This window comes from Neolamprologus multifasciatus, chromosome 16 (assembly GCF_963576455.1).
Source record: "Neolamprologus multifasciatus chromosome 16, fNeoMul1.2, whole genome shotgun sequence".
Classification (NCBI taxonomy): Eukaryota; Metazoa; Chordata; class Actinopteri; order Cichliformes; family Cichlidae; genus Neolamprologus; species Neolamprologus multifasciatus.
The window spans coordinates 32268400-32291653 of record NC_140454.1 but is presented as its reverse complement, the minus strand read 5'-3'; the positions used below and the strand labels follow the sequence as shown (position 1 = coordinate 32291653).

General features: G+C 41.3%; 1 protein-coding gene across 2 annotated transcripts in view; it reads left to right on the top strand.

Moving 5' to 3' along the window:
* Positions 1–21386, top strand: part of ramp1 (receptor activity modifying protein 1) — an 82968-nt gene extending 61582 nt beyond the window's left edge. For both annotated transcript variants that reach the window (XM_085135247.1, XM_085135248.1), the window contains exon 3: positions 18243–21386. In XM_085135247.1, the coding sequence (XP_084991373.1) occupies positions 18243–18498 (256 nt within the window). In that variant the 3' untranslated portion in view covers positions 18499–21386. The remainder of the gene's footprint in view (positions 1–18242) is intronic.
* The last annotated feature ends 1868 nt before the right edge of the window (positions 21387–23254 follow it).

Below are 23254 nucleotides of genomic sequence, written 5' to 3'. Positions count from 1 at the left end.
ACACCGTCTGTTGGGTTAGTCAGCTAATTGTAGCACATTATTACATTACTGCGCTCATTATGGAAGTAGCTTATTCTAGCTCCCGACACATGCACAGACACACTTCTCCAGCTTTAGTCCATAAACGCTCTGAAATCCTCTTAAGCTTTGCTCTGTTTTAGTCTTGGGTGTAGTGATGGATGCAGACCTAAACTTAGAAAAACACATTAAGACAATAACAAAATCAGCTTACTATCACCTCAAGAATATATCAAGGATAAAAGATCTGATGTCCCAACAGGACCTGGAAAAACTAGTCCATGCATTCATCTTCAGTAGGCTTGATTACTGTAACAGCATCTTTACAGGTCTACCTAAAAAATCCGTCAGACAACTACAGCTCATTCAGAACTCTGCTGCTCGAGTCCTCACTAAGACCAAAAAAGTGGACCACATCAGTCCAGCTCTGAGGTCTTTACACTGGCTGCCTGTCCGTCAGAGGATAGACTTTAAAGTTCTGATGCTGGTCTATAAAGCTCTGAATGGTTTAGGACCAAAATACATCAGTGACCTCCTGACCCAGTATGAACCTTCCAGATCCCTCAGGTCATCTGGATCCGGTCTTTTATCAGTTCCCAGAGTCAGAACCAGACACGGAGAAGCCGCATTCAGCTTTTATGCTCCTTATATCTGGAACAAACTCCCAGAAAGCCTCCGATCAGCTGAAACACTCAGTTTATTTAAATCCAGGTTGAAGACTCACCTGTTCTCAGCTGCATTTGAATAAAACACCAAATCCGCACTCAAAACTTACATTTTAACTACTGATTTTATCTACTGTTCTGATTTTATCTGTTTTGATTTTATATACTGTTTTGTTTGTTTGTTTGTTTGTTAATTAGTTAGTTTGTTTGCTTGTTTTAATCAATTTTAAATCATGCTTTTTATTTGTTTTTGTTTCTAATGTCTCTGTAAAGCACTTTGAATCACCTTGTTGTTGAATTGTGCTATACAAATAAACTTGCCTTGCCTTGCCTTGCCTTGCCTTGATTTGCTGTGAAAAGGAAATAATTAGAAATCATTAGAAATAATTAGAATAATAATAATAATAATAATTAGAAATAATTCGAAATCCTCAAAGGTGATTTAAAGAATCCCAAAAGGCCAATTCTGGTGATTCATTAGAAATCATTATAGCCTGGATTCATGCTTTCATTACAGGTATTCATTTTTACTTTTACAGCATGATAAATCACATGATTCGGTTTTTAAATGCTGTGTAAAATGATACTAGTGATGAAAAATGGGAATTATTTTTGTTTCTGTTTGTTCATTAAAGAAAAATGCACCAGAAACAATGAAAAACTGTGTTCTAGATCCTTCAAAGGATGATAGCAGCTTTGCACACTTGGCATTGGCCTGTCAGACAGTCTAACAGGACACATATCCTGAGCACTTGTTGGCTGCTTTTCTTTCACTTTGTGGTTCAATTCATCCAAAGTCATGTCAGTGGGGTTTGGGTAAGGCGGCTGTGGTGGTCCGGCCGTGGGATGAAGGGCTCTCCCCCACGTTGGGAACCATGCGTGCAGATACCGTATGTTGATGTTCTCTGCATCTCACAAACAGCTCTCAAAACAAAAACCATGAGAGCAAAGTGCATTGTGCCAGCAGTTTTTCTCTTTCTTGGCTCATGCAGTTCTCCTATTCCTATCAGTCTCCATCACCGCTGGTTCTTAGCAGCAGTATTTCATAAAATCTCTGATCTTCCCTTAACGACTGGTTTCTGGGGCTTTGATCAACTTCTCCACTTCCACATTTGTGTTATTGTGAAGGTTTTTCTGGACTTTGTTTGCTACGCACTAGAAATACTTTGGTTTTCTTCACTCAATTAAAATTTTCTTGCCAATATTTGGTGGAACTAATTTCTTTTTTCTTTTTTTTTCTTTTTTGCCTGTCCCGTTTGGTTCTTTTGCCATCAGAATTATTGTCTAAAGCCAAAGAAAGATGCCCAACGGATTTACTTTACCAAATTGACCATCCCAGCCTTGCCGTAATGGTCTATTTGATTCACCTTTTATTGTTTATTTTATTTTATTTTATTTTTTTTATTTTCACTTGCTAGATACAGGACAGACTTGAATGAGGAAAAGAAAAGGGAGATAGGAAGAGGAGGGGAAAACAGCGGGGAAGAGGGACGGGGAAGAAGGGCAAAAAAACCCCAAAAACCAACAAAATAAGCAGACAAAAAAAATACATATATCGATCACCTGGATCACCTGTTGAGAAAGAAAAAAGAAAACAAGCAGAAGAAAACGAGAGTAATACAATAAGCAACATCATGATGATAAATGGGAATATGACAGTAAATACTAAATATTAAACATTATTGTGCAGCACGTAAGATCGACAGCGCACAGTGTGCTTTGAGGTAGGAGCCAAAAAGGGTGTAGTTTGTGTGTGTGATCACCCGTGTGTGCTGGAGCTAATTTCTCTGTACCGACACAGCTAATGATCCCAAATGAAAGAAACTTCATTTTAAGCCATTCCAGATGGAGATGTTAATATATAATTGTAAAGAGAAATATGTTATAAGAATCAAACATGGCCGTAGGGTGTAGTTGCTGGGTTGAAACACTTTTTTAAAAATTACTAAATAATTTGATGTGTGTCATTTCAGCTACAGTTACCTGTTTGTCAGGTGAAAAAGCCATTATTTGAACTCAGCATCCAGCTGGACACAAGTAAAGTGTTAGAATATAAAGAATGATATGATGTTTTTTGCCTTAGACCTTAAATACATTTTCAGGCTGCACACGTTTGAAAATAACCATCATCTGTGATTCTGCGAGACTTTTCCGCCTGTGTTTTTGTTAGAGGATATTTTGGTCAGTCAGTCATGCATGTCCATAAGCCGTCTGTAATAATTTAAAAACCCTTTTGTGGGTGAGCTGAGCTCATATTGGTTTATGCACAAACCCGGGCCAGATAAATCTAGTGAGCTCAGTAGTGTGGAAAGCTTACTGAAGTTCCCTCTCTGTGGACCTGTGTGATTAAACAGCTGATTACTTGGTGATTAGAAATGGATTGCTTATGTTTTCATAACTCTAATGACTGGATAACTTCCAGCAGCGGCTGCGTTGCTGCATGACTGCAGCTGTTATGCAATAAATCTTTAATAGCGTTAGGACGATGATTCGAATACTTGCCTCAGTAAGGGTGGTTTTTCATTCGCATTAGCCTGATATGTGATAGCTGGACACAAACAGACAGAACAGGAAGCAGCCTGTCAGTAGCATCATTTATGCAGACTGTAATTTAGGAAGAAAACTCCAGTTACATTTTGTTAAGCTCTGCTTTATTTTCCATAAAGAAAAAAAGTCTGGAGATCAAACCACATCATATCCACACTGTAAAAAAAGAAGAAAGAAATCCTGCTGTGAGAAGAAGAAATCTTTGCAATGCGGGAAAACAAAAACACGTAGAATTTTATTTTCTCTCCCGTTGTTGCTCTAAGTCAGCATCTTTATAATCTTTTTCTTCGCTTAGTTCGAAATATAATTTCAGGAGTTCTTAGGACTGCACTGTGTGCAGATGCCAATATAGTGTAAGCTAATAATGTGTATATATAGAAGCCCTTAGAGGAGCCCACAACAAAAGGTGTTTTCTGCTTTAATTGAGCCGTCTTCTTGTTCTGTGCCTTCACATCAATACTGCAAACATTCACTTTGACGATTCACTGGTCCCACCGGGTTTCTGCTGAAGCTGGAAAGGAATTAAGGATGAGAATATTTTCCTCCCGCTGTTGTGCACCGTTGCTTCTCATTCTCTCTGTTCTGTCGTTATAGCACTGTTCAGTGATACACTATCTTTTCAGATAAGCAAACACAAACACACCATGCCTGTTTATACAGCCCATCGATTAATTTGCCACGTTTTTCATCTGCGTTCTAACGGTATCATAAATAACACGTCTGCCTTTACAAGTTTGTGCCTCATTATAAGGAGAAAAGCTTTGATGTACTCACTGTGGTCACCTGCTGTTACCTTTGTTGCTCCTGCGACAAAAGCAGGTAAAAAAGAAATCAGATTGCAGTTATATGACAGGAAGTCTTCACCTCTATGTCATTACTGCAAATACGTTACAGCGTGCTCTCAAGCATAGTATTGTATTTTTTCACTGTGAGCTATGGACTGTAAGAGTCAGCTTGTTATGCTCCCTAGTTTTTGCATTTCATAGTGGCGCCGGCCACATGTGGGTTTAGGCAAATGTGAGTGACAGGAGTGGAAAAGTGAAATTGTAGATCCACAGCAAGGAAGCTGGAGGAAGCACTGGGCCCTAATGCAATACTCCGATCTTTCCCTGAAGATAAACCATCACTACACACCTTTATGTGGACATCTAGAAGTTTATGACAATAAAATGGATGGATTGCTGGTCACAGGAGGCTGGACCCACCTGGAGTAGACACCAGTCTATTGCAGACTATTATTCAAAGGAACAATGTAACTAATTTTCAAGTTCTTTCCATACTCACTAGTAAATATGTGTAATTACAAATTGATTTAATGATAGCATGTACTTGAGATTTGTAATCCCAGCATCATCTTACAAAAGGTGCCTCCATAAGACGGAAATCTGATAGTCACCTTGAGCTTATTTAGTTTATAAAAGTAGTTCTTTCAGAGTTTTGAGACAGGATCTGATTTCAGTAAGAATCCTTCTTTACGGAGACTCACATCAAACCAAACGACCTCACAGATCTTTTGCTGATTGACTTTTGTTTTCTTTGTGTTTTATAAATTCTGCACCTGTGGTGAAGTTACTTTCTATCTTGCTGTGAACAACGCCTGATGTATTGATCTTCTAACAGTGTGCTCAGTTTTGACCTGCCTGAACGTGCTTTGATTACAGCAAATCTCGTTTGAGCAAAGGCGTGTTAGCGCCATGCACTGCCCTCCTAGAAACCTTCAATCTAGTCTTGATTCAGTTTCGAGAAATCTTCTCTCAGCTTGGAATACCAATTTGACTTCTGACACTTTGTGTTCACCCGACGCTTCCTCCCATCACAAGACTACTTATTAGGCAACGTTGCCGGAAACTAAACCCAACGGCAAATTGATAACATGTGAACAATGGCTGCAGGTTTATTTAGCTGAAAAAAGCCTCCGAGGAGTGGATTAAATCCATATGAGTGAGCACACATATGGAACTTTACAAAGACAGAATCTGGAAGTGGTGCAGAGTATTTTATATATATATATATATATATATATATATATATATATAATTTATCTTGTTTCTCAACTTGTGTCTCTCCATCCCAACCTGTTTCATATCGATATATTCAGGATTTTCAGCAGCACTCGGCAGATGGGGGAACCCCGAAGGACGACAGAGCAGTGTAGAGTAAGAAAATGACTCACTCACATCATCATTTTTGTTGTGAGCTTTAGTAGATTTGTTACTGCGATCAGCTGACGTTTACTTTGTGGATTTAACCAAATACTTTCTGGAATATTCTGCATGTAGACAGATGTTATGTGGCCCGTTTTGGCTTCTGTCCAAACTCGTAGCAAATAAAAAGGTGGAATTTAGCACGTGTTAGAAAAGAACATCTGCTTAAATTGACCCTGACCTACTGTGCAAAACCCAAATAATTGCACAGATTAATTATTAATTTATTAATTATAATCACACATTTATAAGCAATACAAATTAAACTCATATTTGCAAATTAATATTATTTTAAAAACTTGTCAGAAGGTTCACTAAACACATCATTTTTGTTGTGCGCTTTAGTAGATTTGTCTCTTTGTGTACAGGCTGCAATCAGCTGATGTTTACTTTGTAGATTTAAAATATAATTATATATCATATTTCAGCCTTTAAAGGGTTAAATGTCCAGTCTGTGAACTGTTACACAAAAATCCTTTAAAAATGCAGTAACTGAAGCTTTGATTTGCTTTTTATATTTTTGGGGTTCAAACTGCACAAAACTGTGTTTGATGATGTTTGGTGAGCTGTGTGGAACGCAGGACTTACAGTAACTGCAACTGAAAAAGCAAACAATCCCAAACATCCACTTTAATCCCAGATTATACTGCATGTGTGTGTTTTAGCTTCACTTCACTGTAATGCAGTGTTGAACTGGACCTGAGGCGTAAGCTGTGTATGAACACATGCACCATCGGCAGGTTTCATGCTTGTTTGCAATAATTCTTTGGGTTTTTGTGTCTTGACTTCACAGAGTGCAATGACCACTTCGTAGCATCTGACTTTGTTTATGTGTCCAAATCCAGCAGTGATGTCTGAACCTCTGCACACACACGTGTGTGTATTTATATCCTTGTGGGGACATCTCATTGACATATTGCTTTCCCCAGCCGCTTACCCTAACCATCAAAGATTCATTCCTAACCCTGACCGCATTAGGCAGCATCATTAGAAGACATAGCATACATTTTCACTGCTATGCAGATGACACCCAGCTCTATCTGTCCATGAAGCCAGAGAACACACACCAATTAGTTAAACTGCAGGAATGTCTTAAAGACATAAAGACTTGGATGGCCACTAACTTTCTGCTTCTTAACTCAGATAAAACTGAGGTCATTGTACTCGGCGCTGAAAAGCTTAGAAATATGGTATCTAACCAGATTCTTACTCTGGATGGCATTACCTTGGCCTCCAGTAACACTGTGAGGAACCTTGGAGTCATTTTTGACCAGGATATGTCCTTCAACGCACATATTAAACAAATATGTAAGACTGCGTTCTTCCATTTGCGCAACATCTCTAAAATTAGAAATATCCTGTCTCAGAGTGACGCTGAAAAACTAGTTCATGCATTTATTACTTCCAGGCTGGACTACTGCAATTCATTATTATCAGGATGTCCAAAGAACTCACTGAAAAGCCTTCAGTTAATCCAAAATGCTGCAGCAAGAGTCCTGACAGGGACTAGAAAGAGAGAGCATATTTCTCCTGTTTTGGCTTCCCTTCATTGGCTTCCTGTTAAATCCAGAATTGAATTCAAAATCCTGCTCCTCACATACAAGGTCTTAAATAATCAGGCCCCATCTTATCTTAATGACCTTGTAGTACCATATCACCCTATTAGAGCACTTCGCTCTCGCTCTGCAGGCCTACTTGTTGTTCCTAGAGTATTTAAAAGTAGAATGGGAGGCAGAGCCTTCAGTTTTCAGGCCCCTCTTCTGTGGAACCAGCTTCCAGTTTGGATTCAGGAGACAGACACTATCTCTACTTTTAAGATTAGGCTTAAAACTTTCCTTTTTGCTAAAGCATATAGTTAGGGCTGGACCAGGTGACCCTGAATCCTCCCTTAGTTATGCTGCAATAGATGTAGGCTGCCGGGGGATTCCCATGATGCATTGAGTTTTTCCTTTCCAGTCACCTTTCTCACTCACTATGTGTTAACAGACCTCTCTGTGTTGAATCGTATCTGTTATTAACCTCTGTCTCTCTTCCACAGCATGTCTTTATCCTGTCTTCCTTCTCTCACCCCAACCAATCACAGCAGATGGCCCCGCCCCTCCCTGAGCCTGGTTCTGCCGGAGGTTTCTTCCTGTTAAAAGGGAGTTTTTCCTTCCCACTGTCGCCAAAGTGCTTGCTCATAGGGGGTCATATGATTGTTGGGCTTTTCTCTGTATCTATGAAGCGCCTTGAGGCGACTTTTGTTGTGATTTGGCGCTATATAAATAAAATTGAATTGAATTGAAATCGACCCTTACCCTAACCATAACGTAACTGTAACCCTGACACTAAAACCACATTTGGAGTCACATAAATGCCTTTACACTCATGAGGACGGGGATTTTGTCCCCATAACAGCTGCTGGTCCCCACAAGTGTAGTAAACGTCCAACGTTTGGTCCCCACAAAGATTTATAAACATACTACACACACGCGCACGCGTGCAAATGTTAACTCACAGACTTTCACGCAAACAGAGCTGACAGAGTAAATTTATACTTGAGCAGAAAACATACACAAGTACAAACACAAATGCAGCGATTCTATCTACACACAAACGCACACAGACACACACGTCAAAAATAAACATCCTCACACACTCAAAGCTCCATCTGTTCACCCCATGATATGATGTTTGATTTGAAATGTATACGACGGGTGAGAGAAAAGAAAAGTGAAAAACATATATGATCTGAGAGGAGAAACCATGTGACGGCATGTGCGTATTTCAGGTGCCAAAAGCAACAGACAACACTGCACTACCAGAACAAAGCACACCTTTCAAACGTTGCTAAATATTTATCACTTTTCCTCTTGAGAGGGAAAGAAATTACACACAGAGGAGGAAAAAAGACGCTGGAGGTCCACAAAATAACAAAGTAGGAAGAAAAAATAGGACATTTTGTCAGATGTCCTTGTAGAGTGTTTGACTTGTTTTCTTTGGATTTCTTTGGTTTGGATGGATTTCTTCCGTTTTTCTCTGAGATAATGTCTCCAACAATTCATAGCAGGAATATTTTCAACAATGAGTGTAAGTGATGAGGAGGTTTTTCTGGTTGACAGCTGAGTCCTTTCATGAGATTATACAGTTTGACGTCCTCATAGATTTGTATCTGCGTGTAAAACCTTTAATTTCCCCGTCCTCAGCTTCAGCTGTAGCTCTTTGATGCTTGTCATCCCAGTTTTTCTTCAAGGGATCTCTTATATCTTATCAGATGTGACCGTGGCGCTGTTGATCAAGACTGTTACAGCAGCGTGCTCTTTTTGTTTGATCTCCTCACAACACAACGGCATCTCTGCCGGTCGAGTAACTCGTCTCCACAAAGTGGAAGTGAAACAGATGATAAACACTCCCTGAATATAAATAATTAAAAACGTAGTAACGGCCTGATGATCAGAGATAAACTCATTCTTGACTTTATTAACATCTTTGCCCACAAGCGACATCTGAATACTTTCATAATTAAGAGTGATTAGCAAGGGATGTATAAGGGCAGGAGTCAGAACGGTGTCTTGTTTGAATCACCAGCCACTTTATTAGGTACACTGTTTTCCCGTGGCACATGGTTCCGAGATTTTGGTTCACACTGACGTGATGCTGCAGATTCGTCAGCTGCACGCCCACAATGCGAATCTCTTTATCCACCGCATCCCAAAGGGCCTCGAATGGATTGGGATCTGGTGACTGTGGAGCCCATTTGAGTGCAGTGAACTCAACGTTCAAGTAGTTTGTGTTGATTTTAGCTTCGTGACTTGGTGCGTCGTCCTGCAGGAAGCAGCCATCAGGAGGTGGAGTCTGAATGATGCCCAGTTGGTACTAAGAGGCCCAAAGAGTGCCAAGAAAAGAGTCCCCACACTATTACACCAACACCAACAGCCTGAACATCTGCTGGATGGATCCATTCATGCTGTTTACACCAAATTATGATCCTACCATCAGAATCAGACCAAGAAACATATTTCCAAACCTGTGATGTCCGATTTAGGTGAGCAGGTCCAAACTGCAGCCTCAGTTTCCAGGTCCTCGCTGACAGGAGTGGCAACTGGTCTGCTGCTCATTAAATCACCTTCTTTCCTATTCTGATCTTCACCATGCCTACATGCATAAATGCAATGAGTTGCTGTCATCTGATTGGCTGTAGATATGCTGCATAGCAACAAGGTGTCCATTGATCATGTTTGGATAATTTAGTGCTAAAAAAATGTATGATTTCTTAGTGCAGTGGTTTTGACAAGTGACTGATCCTCAGTTCATTCCCAGGAGACCAAATCCCTCTGGAGCTGCATCAGGAGGAGCATCAAGCATTAAGACAAATGTCCCAAATCCTGCGGTGGTGACGCGTTCATAAGCGAGCAGCTGAATGCAGCTTTTTTTAGAGTTTATAAAATTGATCGTGAGGTGTCGACTTTCACATGAGAGATGTGTCATCGTTTTAATACAGCTGCAGCGGTGTGGGCTGATACTTCCTGTTATAGTTTAAGGGCTGAACACTGCACAGGGTTTCATAATATTTTCTTCAGCAGTTATTAGGCTATATCTTTTGTCGTGATGATTGCAATTTAAGCAGGAAGAATATGGCATTCCCATTACAAAGTAATACCAGGGAAGTGCCTTTCTACAGATTTGATTGGCCGACCCGTTCATCGTGTGGCTCGGTGATGAGAAGCAAGTTGATTTGCAGCCAAGGTTTAGCCAGATTCAGTTTTTTTCTCCCCGCCGTGCCGACACACCTACTGCCGGCCGGACTCGCTTCAGACATGAAAAACGGAGCTGCGTTTCTTTCATGCGTGGTTACAGTCGACCTGAACTAACAGCAGCGGGACTCCAGGGACGCTCGCCACTCTGATTGTAATTTCATAGAGTGGTTTAATGCCACTAAATATAAACTACTCCTAAATATAATATAACTCGGAGGTCATGGGGAGTGCAACATTATACAGGAAACCAAGGGTATATTTTTTACTTCAACTGGATTTCCCAAGTGACATTTTCAGTTTGAGATAAAAAAAAAAAGAAATTCAGCAGAGAATAAAAGAGCGTTTCTGCAGGAAGCATCACCCCTCCCCTTACCTCACGCTGTGAGACTGAGGGGAGGTTTTCCCTGGATTGTGTGTCATTATTTTGTCACTATTTCGTTTTTAATAATCCATCTAGATCTGCAGCACCAACAAGTCTCCTCAGCTAATAATTCATTTTCCACTGACAGCACGACTTCCATGGTCGAGATAACGATGTTTGTTGTTCCAGTTACTGTGAATAACTCAACATGACAGCAGAGTCCCTCACAAAATACAAGCGTGCAGTGCGCCATTATTTCTTCATAAACGCCCCATCAATCTGCTGCCGTACCTGGACATTTTGCCAGCCCGACTCCTCGTATTCCAGTCAGCAGAATAAAGGACCAGTTTTGAGCCAGCAAGTCACCGGAGCAGCGTCTCTGTGTGTTATTTTTACTTATTCATCATCTTTGGTTTTATTTATTCACACTGCTCTTCTGTCAGCGGATCAAACTAGTTGAAACAGCAGAGTCGTGTCTAATTCAGCCGCCCTCGTGGTTTAAAAGCCTGACCCTCCGTCTGCATCTTGTGTCCTTTTTTCTTCACCTTCCCCTGCATGTGGTTCACAGATGGTCGTGGCGGGATGTTTCAGAGAATACGATTCTGCATACCGAAGCAGGTTACATAAGCACAAGCTGTGAAATGATTGTACATTTCGACATATTTTTCCAATCTCACACCCTTTTGTTATGAGTGAGATTGGACACATCGTCTGTCTCTCTCTGTCTCGCACATTCTGGGGATCCAAATGGATCAAATGAATTTAAAAAACCACTTGAGGTTTGACCATGCATACTTTAATTTATGCTGATGAACTAAACAACTGGCTTGTTTTATACACCAACACACCAACACCTACACAGCGCGGATCACAGTGAAATATCTAGATGTGCAGTGCTTCGTTTGTGTTGCACATAAACCCCTTACCGATGTGTAGGGAGGATAAAAAGTTGCATAACGTTTGGCAAAGGAAGCAAAGTCGTATCTGCAGGATTGTGCTTGTGGCAGAGCTGCGGAGGGTGCGCGTGCTCGAGGCGTCACAAAGAATTAAAGGTTGTCGATAACCTACATGAGCTGATTTCGTGTTTGACAATATTAACGAATTCAGTTTTTGCTGATAGGCATGTCGACTAAAGCTCCGGTCTCATCTAGAGATGGCACGATACCACTTTTTTATGTCCGATACCGATACCGATATCATAAATTTGGATATCTGCCGATACCGATACGAATCCGATATAGTGTGTTTTTTAATCAATAAATTTTTTTAATATCTTGCTGCATTTTGTATAAGTTTATACTCAAGTTTAAATAAATAACAACACTAAAGCTATTCTGTTAAACCTGTATGTAAAAAATACACTGCGCCCAAAATATTTCATAGTTCAGCAATACTGATCAATCTAATAAACTTAAACCTGCTCCATCCTCCCTATTCTGGTATGAGTACTATACTAATAGGGTTGCAAACTCCCAGCAAAAAAAAAAAAAGGGAACCACCCTCCACCTCATGATGCTTAATCGATGTAATCAAAATTAATTTGATGCAGGGGGAAAATGCACAGAAATAAATTATTTTTCAAGAATAATTAAATAGATTCAACATCTTTCTTCAACAGAATTGCAGACTGCACGGATGGTATCTTCCCGAAGGAAAAAGTAGTATAGCTTACTATATTAGACTTAACAGTTACTATATACAGTAATGGACTTCTATATATTTTACATCAGATTAAAACTTTGGGTGTAAGAGTCAGATAATTATTTATTAAAAACTAGACATTTTAAATGAGAATAAGAAAGAAAAGTATGTCTTTGTGCCCCCTTTTCCCTGTTCATGCCCTATCGGCCCCCCTGGCTACACTTTGCTAGATCCGCCCCTGCACAGTTACCAGCGGTCAGCTGCTAGAAAAGGATCCTGGTGTAGAAAGTAATATTAAATAAATTCTAACAACAGCATATCAAGCTTAAACGTGCTGCTGTTGTTCAGCCGCTGGTTTCCTCTTTCTGGTGAGAAGTGGGCCAAAAACAAACAAGAGAGACGGACTCGCGACAGAAAAGGCGATCAGCTGATCATTAAGCAGTTTCACGATTGAAGCAGCAGGAGAGGGAGAGAGAGAGGGAGTCGCTCCATATCTCGGTTGTTAAGCTTAACGTGGGAACGCTTTACAGACATTCAGAGATGAACTTACACACTTGCTTTACTTCTCTCTGGGATAACTTCCTCGGAGATGAAATGCTGGTTTGCTAGCAAGGCTACACACAGCTGCTCTATCACGTGATGCATACTGCTGCTACGTGCTACGGTTATGAGCCGAGTTACGCCGTGTAGCAAGCTTTGTGAGGTGCTTTTTTGATATTTAATGGATCGGATTACATTTTTTATTTCTCACCGATATCCGATCCAGTAATTTGGGTCAGTATCGGACCGATACCGATACGTAATATCGGATCGGTCCATCTCTAGTCTCATCATCTGTTTGACAACAACAAATAAAACGTGACAACCTTTTCTGAACTCCATTCTCTCTCTTATCCACGTTTGACTTCAGAGAATACTTTAACCTTTAAAGAAAAATGCCGCCTGTACAAGCTTAGTATGTGATTACTGCCAATTGTAAAGCGGTTTTTAAATAGCAGCAAGAGCGAGAGGCTTTGTTGCTGTTTGTAATAGCAAGCCTTGCATGAAGCTATCTTAATTCTTTGTTTAAATGAGGCAAACCATCTCTGTAAACCTTCTCCTCTCAGTCCTGGGATATATGCTGAAATGGAAAATTGAATTCGAGGAAGCGGACTATTTTTGCGTTTCTTAATTTTCTGAGTAAACTCGATACCCTCACATTGGTTAAGCTCTGTGTTGAAAACAAAACTCTTATATGCATATTTTGGAGCTTATGTTATTGGGTTGAATTTAAATGTGTGATTCACTGTAAGCAAGGACCGGGACGAGAGGCCCTCAGCTCTGTGTCTCCGTACTTAGACTACTCTTAATCCAGAGCTCTTAAGAATACAGTTTAGTAACTGAATATAATTTATTGAGAATTAAATTAGGCTACTTGCTAATTACACTCTGATGACCCAGCAGAACAGAATCCCAGCAGTGGTGGTGAAGATGAAGATGGAGGCTTGGATGGAGCTCTGAGTGAGCAGGTGAGGTGGAGATGAGGAGGAGGTGCAGACTGACGGAGGAGCACTGAGAGTTAAAGCACACAGGCTGATTAGCTCGCAGAAAGTGGGCAAGAAAAGTGATGTAAAGAAAAGATTAGCAGCTGAACACCAAGGAAGCAGAAAGATGAGAGATTGCACATAAGCTTTATTTAAAGCAGACCAGGGTTGGTCACCAAAATTTACCAAAAAAGGTTAGAGGGAAAGTAAAAGCAAGCTTGGTTAGGAGCCCGCTAACTAGTGTTAATGTATAAGGAAAATACAAAAGTGAAAGGAAAGAAACTCACAGTACTTCTTGGACTGACTATTATTACAATGAACCAAAAGGTAATCCATAATGTTTGCTATATAATCGCATTGAGAATGATCAACACCTGAGACACAGGTGAGCAGTTCAGTTCAGTTAAATTCAGTTTTATTTATATAGCAGCAGTTGCCTTAAGGCACTTTATACTGTAAAGATCCCCCAAAAATACAGAATCGAACAGCCCCTATGAGCAGCACTTTGGTGACAGTGGGAAGGAAAAACTCCCTTTTAACAGGAAGAAACCTCCAGCAGAACCAGGCTCAGGGAGGGGCGGGGCCATCAGCTGCGACCGGTTGGGGTGAGAGAAGGAAGACAGGATAAAGGCAAGTTGTGGAAGAGAGACAGAGATTAATATTTACTAATGGTTAAATGCAGAGAGGTGTATAAATACACAGTGAGTGCAGGAGAAACAATGCATCATGGGAATCCCCCGGCAGCCTACGTCTATTGCAGCATAACTAAGGGAGGATTCAGGGTCACCTGGTCCAGCCCTAACTATATGCTTTAGCAAAAAGGAAAGTTTGAAGCCTGATCTTAAAAGTAGAGATAGTGTCTGTCTCCTGAATCCAAACTGGAAGCTGGTTCCACAGAAGAGGGGCCTGAAAACTGAAGGCTCTGCCTCCCATTCTACTTTTAAATACTCTGGAACAACAAGTAGGCCTGCAGAGCGAGAGCGAAGTGCTCTAATAGGGTGATATGGTACTACAAGGTCATTAAGATAAGATGGGGCCTGATTATTTAAGACCTTGTATGTGAGGAGCAGGATTTTGAATTCAATTCTGGATTTAACAGGAAGCCAATGAAGGGAAGCCAAAACAGGAGAAATATGCTCTCTCTTTCTAGTCCCTGTCAGTACTCTTGCTGCAGCATTTTGGATTAACTGAAGGCTTTTCAGTGAGTTTTTTAGGACTTCCTGATAATAATGAATTACAGTCGTCCAGCCTGGAAGCAATAAATGCATGAACTAGTTTTTCAGCGTCACTCTGAGACAGTTTTTTACAGATATTGCACAAAAGTAATATATATTGAGAGAAAGTTGTCCATGTTAATATACAACGCATAACTTAATACAATCTTAATATGGTTCAAAATACAATTGAAATTGATGTATAGTTGTGATTAAAGGGGACATGGAGATATTTTAACTTTGACCTCACAGACTTTGTAGTCAGCCTCAAGTGGTCGTCTAGGGAACTGCAGTTTTGGTCAGTCCTACAAGAAAACAGAGAGGCTCCTAAGCTGCTCCCATGGACACAAGATAACCCAGGAGTTTGTGTCTCCTTTTAGAACTGAACCAGAGATCTTTCAGTCGTAAGGCAAACATGTAAAGCAAACACTAGCTTGGGGTCATGCCCACATTGGCTTCAGTCATCAGACAATCTGATTTTGTAGACTGCTCCTGACTGCACCATGTTTTTCTGTGCTTCTTAGCCCATTCTGTCATTTCTTCCTTTTGAGTTGGAAAACATTTAATCTGCAATAGAAGCATGAATGCGTTCAAAGCACCTTGCAAAACTTACCTTGCACTTACCCTATTAGAGCAGTTTGAAATGTCACAACCTGTATGCCGAGTTTAGATAGTGCTGAAACTGAAATAGTATACCATTTACTTTCAAAGTGCAGTGTGTATAGCAGCCAAATGGCCTCCTGACACACAGGCTGAATCACTCTTTTCTCTGTTGCATAAGATTTTATGATCAAATGAAATGGTGCCTACCAGAAATTACACCGCGCGTGCATGCAAACACACGCGCTCCATACTGTCGGCTTTAATTTGACGCTAACCTCAGCGACGCGGGGTGAACTGGTAACCACCTCCATCTCTGTGTGTGCGCTGCGCCTGCCTCGACTCTGTTGTGCTTTCTTTCGCTCAGTGACTCATAAGCATCCCCTAAAACCCCAGTGCTCATTAGGCCAGCAGCAGGACCAATGTTCTTTTTTTTAATCTCTGCTGCAAATGATTTGCAGGACTTGAAGGAAACAGTCGAGGAAGGAGGTACACACCCAGAAAAAGTGAACTTGCTACCTACAGCAGCACACAGTGCTTTGTAGTGCTGGTGCTGTGCCAAGCTGCCCTGAGCTGTTTGCATCTGCAAACCTTCCACAAATAAGACCTCGTGTTGGGGCTGCATCGTCAAAAGCGTCAAAAGCGCTTCAACATTAAACTAACACGTTAAAAACAGAGAGCACATATTCAGTACTTGACACGCTGATTAGAAGTAGCGATCCATCCACAGAAAATCATCATCTAACCTTTTAATTCCCCGCAGAGCTGTAAGCGCATTTAAGCCTCTTTCTTGTTTTATGGTCTGCAACCTTACTCTTTTAGTTTAGTCTCAGAGGTCTCATTAACCAAATTTCTTGCCGCAGCCGACAGCTGTTTTCAGCAAAATCCTCAGATAAAGCTGCTGCACGCTACCCGCCCAGCACGAAATGGCAATAACAGTGAGCGACTAGTTAGTGAACAAAGTGGAATAGTAAGCTGCCGCACGTTTCCCTCAGGAGGCGGCGAAAAGACAGAGCTTAAAGGAGAATACAGTGGAAGGTGGCCACTCTGGGTGAATGCTAATGTTGGCTAAATGTGCAAACACAAATATTATGGTTTGGTTCATATATGAGTGGAAAAAGTTACTTTATGAGATAATGCCACAGAGTTTGGCTTTTTCACAGCGCTGAGGGGTCAAAGGTGGAGCAGGTGGAGCATTAAAAGCGAGCTGTTTATTGTGGCTGATGGTAAAAGGCAAAACACAAAAAGGGAAACTGAGAAGTATAAATAAAACAGGAAGAACACACTGACACTGGACAGCGTCTCACACACAGCTGAACTAAATCACAGAAGATGAGACAAGGGAAGCTAAACTAAATGCGACTTTCAAAGTAAAACAGGAAGTGCAATAATTAAACAGGAAGCACAAAGACACATGAATGAAGTAACTACGGGAGACCTGACTCCCGAGACTAAATACAGTAAGCGGTTGTTTTTATATTTTATTACATGCTAAAGTGATAGAAGTAGACAGGAACATTTAAAGATGTTAGCCTGTGCTTTCTATTTTTCTAAATGTAAGAAAAAAAAGATCTAACACAAGCCGCACCTGTAAAGATGTTCCCCACACCAGCTTCTGACAGGAGGCTCTCCTGAGTGCTAGCATGCCATTGGATAATTGCATTAGCTTGTGGGGTTGAAGGTTATCTTGTAAAATGCCTGGCACAGAAACCAGCACATCTTATCTGTGTAAATTCCCCACAGTGTGGAAGGTGGTCCTAGATGTGGTTTCAGAAGCGTAATGGATTTGGAATCAGAGCAGCCCGCACAGAACCAGCGCTGTGCCGTTTTCAAGTTTAACGGGCTCCTTTATTTCCACAAAGATGTGGGGAGGCCGGCCGCGTCAGTACGGCTGCTTGCACAAAGAGACAGAATAGCTTTGTACTTGATATTACAACCTCCTTCTACCCTCGAAATGTCCCAGAATCACTCCTGAGTAGAAACACTCTTAACTATCAGTCTGGGCTGTCTAGCCATCCTGTCTCCTCGCCGAGGGCATCGCCATCCTCAGATGTCTCCAGGCCTTGCACAAATGATTATGGATGAAACATACTGGATTAAATCAACTATAGAAAATTAATTTGAATCACATAGTAAATTATACTAAATCATTTTCATTAAAAACATTCTAACATAAAAGTTTGATTTTTCTTCTCCATCTATCCATTTTCTTCCACTTATCCAAAAGAGGGCTGGAGCCTCATCCAGCTGTCGTAGGGTGATTTAGAATCGCCATTTAACCCCAGAATTAACCTGACTGTGTATGGATTTTGGTTAACTGGTGACTCTTTAACTGGGAGGAATTGTGGGAGGAAGCTGGAGTACTCAGGCAGGCACAGAGACCCCAGACTGGAGTCAGAGCCTTCTTGCTGTGAAGCGATGGTGCTAACCACCACAAAGCCATGCCATCCATTTTTTTCCTTCTCATTCTTTATAAAACCTGGTGACAGCTGCTGTTAGTTAAACAAATTAACTTGACGCAACCAATAAAATCTACACGCAGCAGCTATCACGTTAGCAAAGAAACTGGGCGCTAGCTTGGCTACCGATGATTGGGATCTGCTTTTGCCTGAAGTTCATGATTGAAGTTTGAGTGTTGACAGGATGTAGCGACACTTCCTGTTGGGTAAGTGTATAGCGAGTTTGTTCTGCGTCTCACTTTGCTGCCTTCTCTTTTTTTGTTTTGTTCTGCAGGCTCTATGAGGAGCTGACAAACTGCACGTACTTAGTAGCGCTGAAGATGGACTGCTTCTGGCCCAACCGGCTGGTGGATGAGTTCTTCATCCGGGTCCACAGGCACTACTTTCACGACTGCTCTCTGACCGGACGGCTTCCCATGGACCCTCCCAACCGCATCCTGGGTCCGTTTATTGTCGTGCCCATCCTGGTCACCCTTCTCATGACGGCGCTGGTGGTGTGGAGGAGCAAGCGCAGTGAGGGGATAGTGTAGGAAAGAGGCGGTTCCCAAGACTCAAGACAAGAGGTGCTTTTTGTCACGCCACTCTCACCTTCAGTGACCAAAGAGACTCTTCTCCTGAGTGTCAGTGTCTGGGTAAAACACAAAGGACCAGAATCGCTATATCATGGACCCAGAAGAGGAAATAAATGAGACTAAAAACCATATACTACTTCAGTGATGCTTCATTGTATCCACACCAGAGTGAAGGCTTTACAGCTCCTGCTCCTTCCACATGGATTGAAGTCATTTCTTTAGTTTACAGAGCACAAAGGTCACCTCCATCAGACCAGAACAGGAAACGGCTAAAAGGACATCGTAAACACCAAAATCTCTTTGCTGAGAGAAATTGCTTGCAAACAATTTTGGATCTAATGCTAATCAATTTACACACACACACGCACACACACACACACACACACGTGCGAACAGGAACTTTACAACTATTCTTGGAAACCATGAGCATCACCTCACGCATCAACAGAGACTCAAACGATGAGGATACAGCAGGAGACAAAGTTTAGACTTCTGTTAGGGAACCCAGGGAACTGTGTGTGTGTATGCAGCATACCATAAATATATACACTATATACAATGTGAGATTGTCTTTGTAACATAACCGAGACAACAAATTATAGATCAATACATTTATTTCTGTCAGATATTAAATTTTGTGATTTCTTGTAGTCGCTTTAACAGACGTGTGTATTATATTTATATATAATATACAGTTTATTAATCATGCATATGCTAAAGCAACACAATAAAGAGCAGAGACATCCTGACTCAAAGGTCAGGACTGCATCTCGGTCTTTCTTCGCTTGCAGGGGTTGAGGACTTTGATGATGTTGTGTTTTGCAGCTTCCATCGTGGATTAAAAAAACGAAAACAAGAGCAAAGACTTGCAAACTCACAGTGGAAAACTCACAGTTCTAACTACACAGAGAACATAAAGCAGTGGGTTAAGTTAGCCAACAAACACCCCTGCCAAATGTTGCCATAGCCTAAAGCAGAGTTTGTGTATCGTGAACCTTAGGCTTCAATCGATTCATGATCTCCAAGTGTGGCAGAGTGTGCCGTGCAACCTGTTTCCTCATTGATATTTTCGAATGCTCTCTTCCCTTTATAGATTCATTGACCTGTCAGAAACACACCCACACTTTCCCGACACGATCTTTTCTTGTTGCTTGTGCCAAAAGTTCTTGGAAAAATAAAGGGCGGTGCTTCCTGTGGAATGTCTAATTTTCTGTTGGAGTGACTTCTGTTGACTGGTTTTAAATATCTATGTCCAAGAAGCAAAGTTCAATAAAACATCTGCTTAATGTGTCTAATACGCTTGGGAGTTGCACTTGTGTTTCTTATGAGATGTAAATAGTGCAAAATGCTCCTGGATGTGTTAAATATTAATCATGAATCCAGCATTAATATATGCATGCACTTGGTTCAAGCATGTGTCATTTGCTGAAGTAGGAAACGTGAAAAAGGAAAAACTGTTAAATAATGTATAAACAGAGCAAGAAGCTCCTGTTTATATAGAAAAGACTGTTTTCACTCAGTAATTACTGATAAATGTAGCAATTAAATCTCATCAAGGTCTTGTTTTCACACGAATCCACTGGGGAAAACATAAAATGAGCCTGTGAAGATGCCAGATATGAATTGTTTGTATTGGTGCTCTCACAGGTGCGTGCTTGAAGCCCAACCAATAAGACAGCCACAAGATAAAGTTCTTGTTCTTTACTTGGCTTTTTGCTTGATGAGAGTAACTAGAGACAGCACCAAGTCTCAAATAATTAACAAAAAGACCAAATCAAGTCTTGAGTGTTTCGAGACGTCTACGGCAACTCCAGTTCAGCAACTTGATTAGATAACAGACACCTGGTCAAGAGAAATCCAAGTCAAGTCTTAATTTAATCTCATCAACAAAAGACCGAGTTGAACTACGCTTGACAAATGGAAGTCGAGTGTTGTTCGAGCGCACACTGCCTTTAAGTCAAAATTTCCTGTGTTAGTTGTTAGCACTGCAGCTCTGTCTGATAAGTAAATACTCCAGGTGCCTGCAAACTACAGCTTTCTTCATGTAGTGAGGACTGAGGAGTTTTTACTTTCTGAGAGTCAAGTCTCTAAATAGCTAAGGCCACATCACGACTTAACTGTAAGCATAATCTTACAATAGCACATAAATCTCATTTGTCCACTTACAGAGAAAAAAAACAAAAAGCTTTCCCCTTCGTGCCCCCGTCATTGTTGTTATACAGGAAACTTTTGAAGATCTTGTCCAGAAAGTGATCCCAGTAACACCAGTAATACACACAATGTGTTTTTGGCTCCTTGCTGCAGCTGTATTGGCCACAGAGAGATAACTGTCACACTTTATAGACCTACACTCCAGACCTAGAGTTGGTATGGTGGTAGTGGCATAAACATAGATATGGACTTTGTTAATTCCACACCAGGGAAATTCAAAAAGCAGCAAAAGGGTCAGAGAGAAAAAGTGAATTACAGATGTATACTTTTTTAAAAGATTAAAAAAATAAATAAAAAATAAGAAAAAATGACTTTAATACTAAAAAACACCCAAAACTATACAAGAGTAATTTATACTATTTACAAATGATTGATATGAAATATAGGCAGCACGGTGGCACGGTGGTTAGCACTGTTGCTGCACAGCAAGAAGGTCCTGAGTTCAATTCCAACATCAGGCCGGGGTCTTTCTGTGTGGAGTTTGCATGTTCTCCCCGTGTCTGCGTGGGTTCCCTCTGGGTACTCCGGCTTCCTCCCACCGTCCAAAGACATGCAGCTTGTGGGGATAGGTTAATTGGATAATCCAAATTGCCACTAGGTGTGAATGTGCGAGTGAATGTGAGCGCGAATGGTTGTCTGTTCCTGTGTGTTGGCCCTGCGACAGACTGGCGACCTGTCCAGGGTGTACCCCGCCTCTCGCCCTATGACAGCTGGGATAGGCTCCAGCGCCCCCCGCGACCCTGGAAAGGATAAGCGGAAGTGAATGGATGGATGGATGATATGAAATATTTGCATGTATATTGTTGCAGGTAACTTTTGCATGCGTGCATTGTGCACTCTGACTGCTGTCGGGATGAAGGACCTGCGATGCCGCTCAGTCTACAGCTGAAGGAGCTCCAGAGTCTGCACTATGCAGGGGGTGAGGAGTGCAGTCCATAATGGACATCAGCTTGGCTAACGTCCCCCTCTCACCCCCCACCTCTGTGGTTTACACTAGTTTAAATTGGCAACTACATCAAAGAGCAGATTTTCACCTGACTGCTGGCAGCAGCAGCTGCTGCAGTGACTCCAGACATGCTGGAAAAGTATGGGAGGAGTTTGACTGCGCATGGACATAATCCGTGAGGGGTACACGTTGAGCACTCGTGACTATTGTTTTGTATGTAAAACTTTATATTCGACCATGTATTTAAACGTTTCTCATAAGCTTCCATGTCCATTACTTTAAAAATACAGCCTTTTAAAATTAGATGATTCTTTTTGACTCGCCCTGTACATACGCAGCGACTACACATAGTAGTTCTAGTTCTAACCACCTTCGACCTGAGCCAGGTTTAATCAGCCAGAATGTTGTTGGGAATAAAAGAATAAAAGGACTTCTTTGTTATTTTAATTAACACCTGATTATCATTTCTGGCTAAGCGATCTAACACTGAGAAACATGGTGTTCAGGTAAAGTCTCTTTGATGTACCAGCATCCTTCCACTTGTATTAAACATGAAGTAGTTGAGAGTGCGTTTTTAACTGCAGTCTGTCTGTCAGAGTGGCTCATTATCATGCTGAGATGTAGTCATGCGATCAGTGGTTAATTGAAATCAGGAAGAAGAAATGGATATGGTTAACTCCTCGAGTGCAGGAGCACCAAAAGCCCCGGCTCATAATCTTTATATGTAATGTATTTGTGATGAGGTAGCTTTATGGTGTGGTCCAAGAAATCATTGCTCCTCACATACAAGGTCTTAAATAATCAGGCCCCATCTTATCTTAATGACCTTGTAGTACCATATCACCCTATTAGAGCACTTCGCTCCCGCTCTGCAGGCCTACTTGTTGTTCCTAGAGTATTTAAAAGTAGAATGGGAGGGAGAGCCTTCAGTTTTCAGGCCCCTCTTCTGTGGAACCAGCTTCCAGTTTGGATTCGGGAGACAGACACTATCTCTACTTTTAAGATTAGGCTTCAAACTTTCCTTTTTGCTAAAGCATATAGTTAGGGCTGGACCAGGTGACCCTGAATCCTCCCTTAGTTATGCTGCAATAGACGTAGGCTGCTGGGGGATTCCCATGATGCACTGAGTTTTTCCTTTCCAGTCACCTTTCTCGCTCACTATGTGTTAATAGACCTCTCTGTATTGAATCATATCTGTTATTAATCTCTGTCTCTCTTCCACAGCATGTCTTTTATCCTGTCTTCCTTCTCTCACCCCAACCAATCACAGCAGATGGCCCCGCCCCTCCCTGAGCCTGGTTCTGCCGGAGGTTTCTTCCTGTTAAAAGGGAGTTTTTCCTTCCCACTGTCGCCAAAGTGCTTGCTCATAGGGGGTCATATGATTGTTGGGCTTTTCTCTGTATCTATGAAGCGCCTTGAGGCGACTTTTGTTGTGATTTGGCGCTATATAAATAAAATTGAATTGAATTGAATTGAATTGCTGCAGCAGCTGCTGTTTTCCTGTCTTTTCTCTGTGCTTGTTTACTGCATTAGTTACCACTGATCCAGGAAACCAAT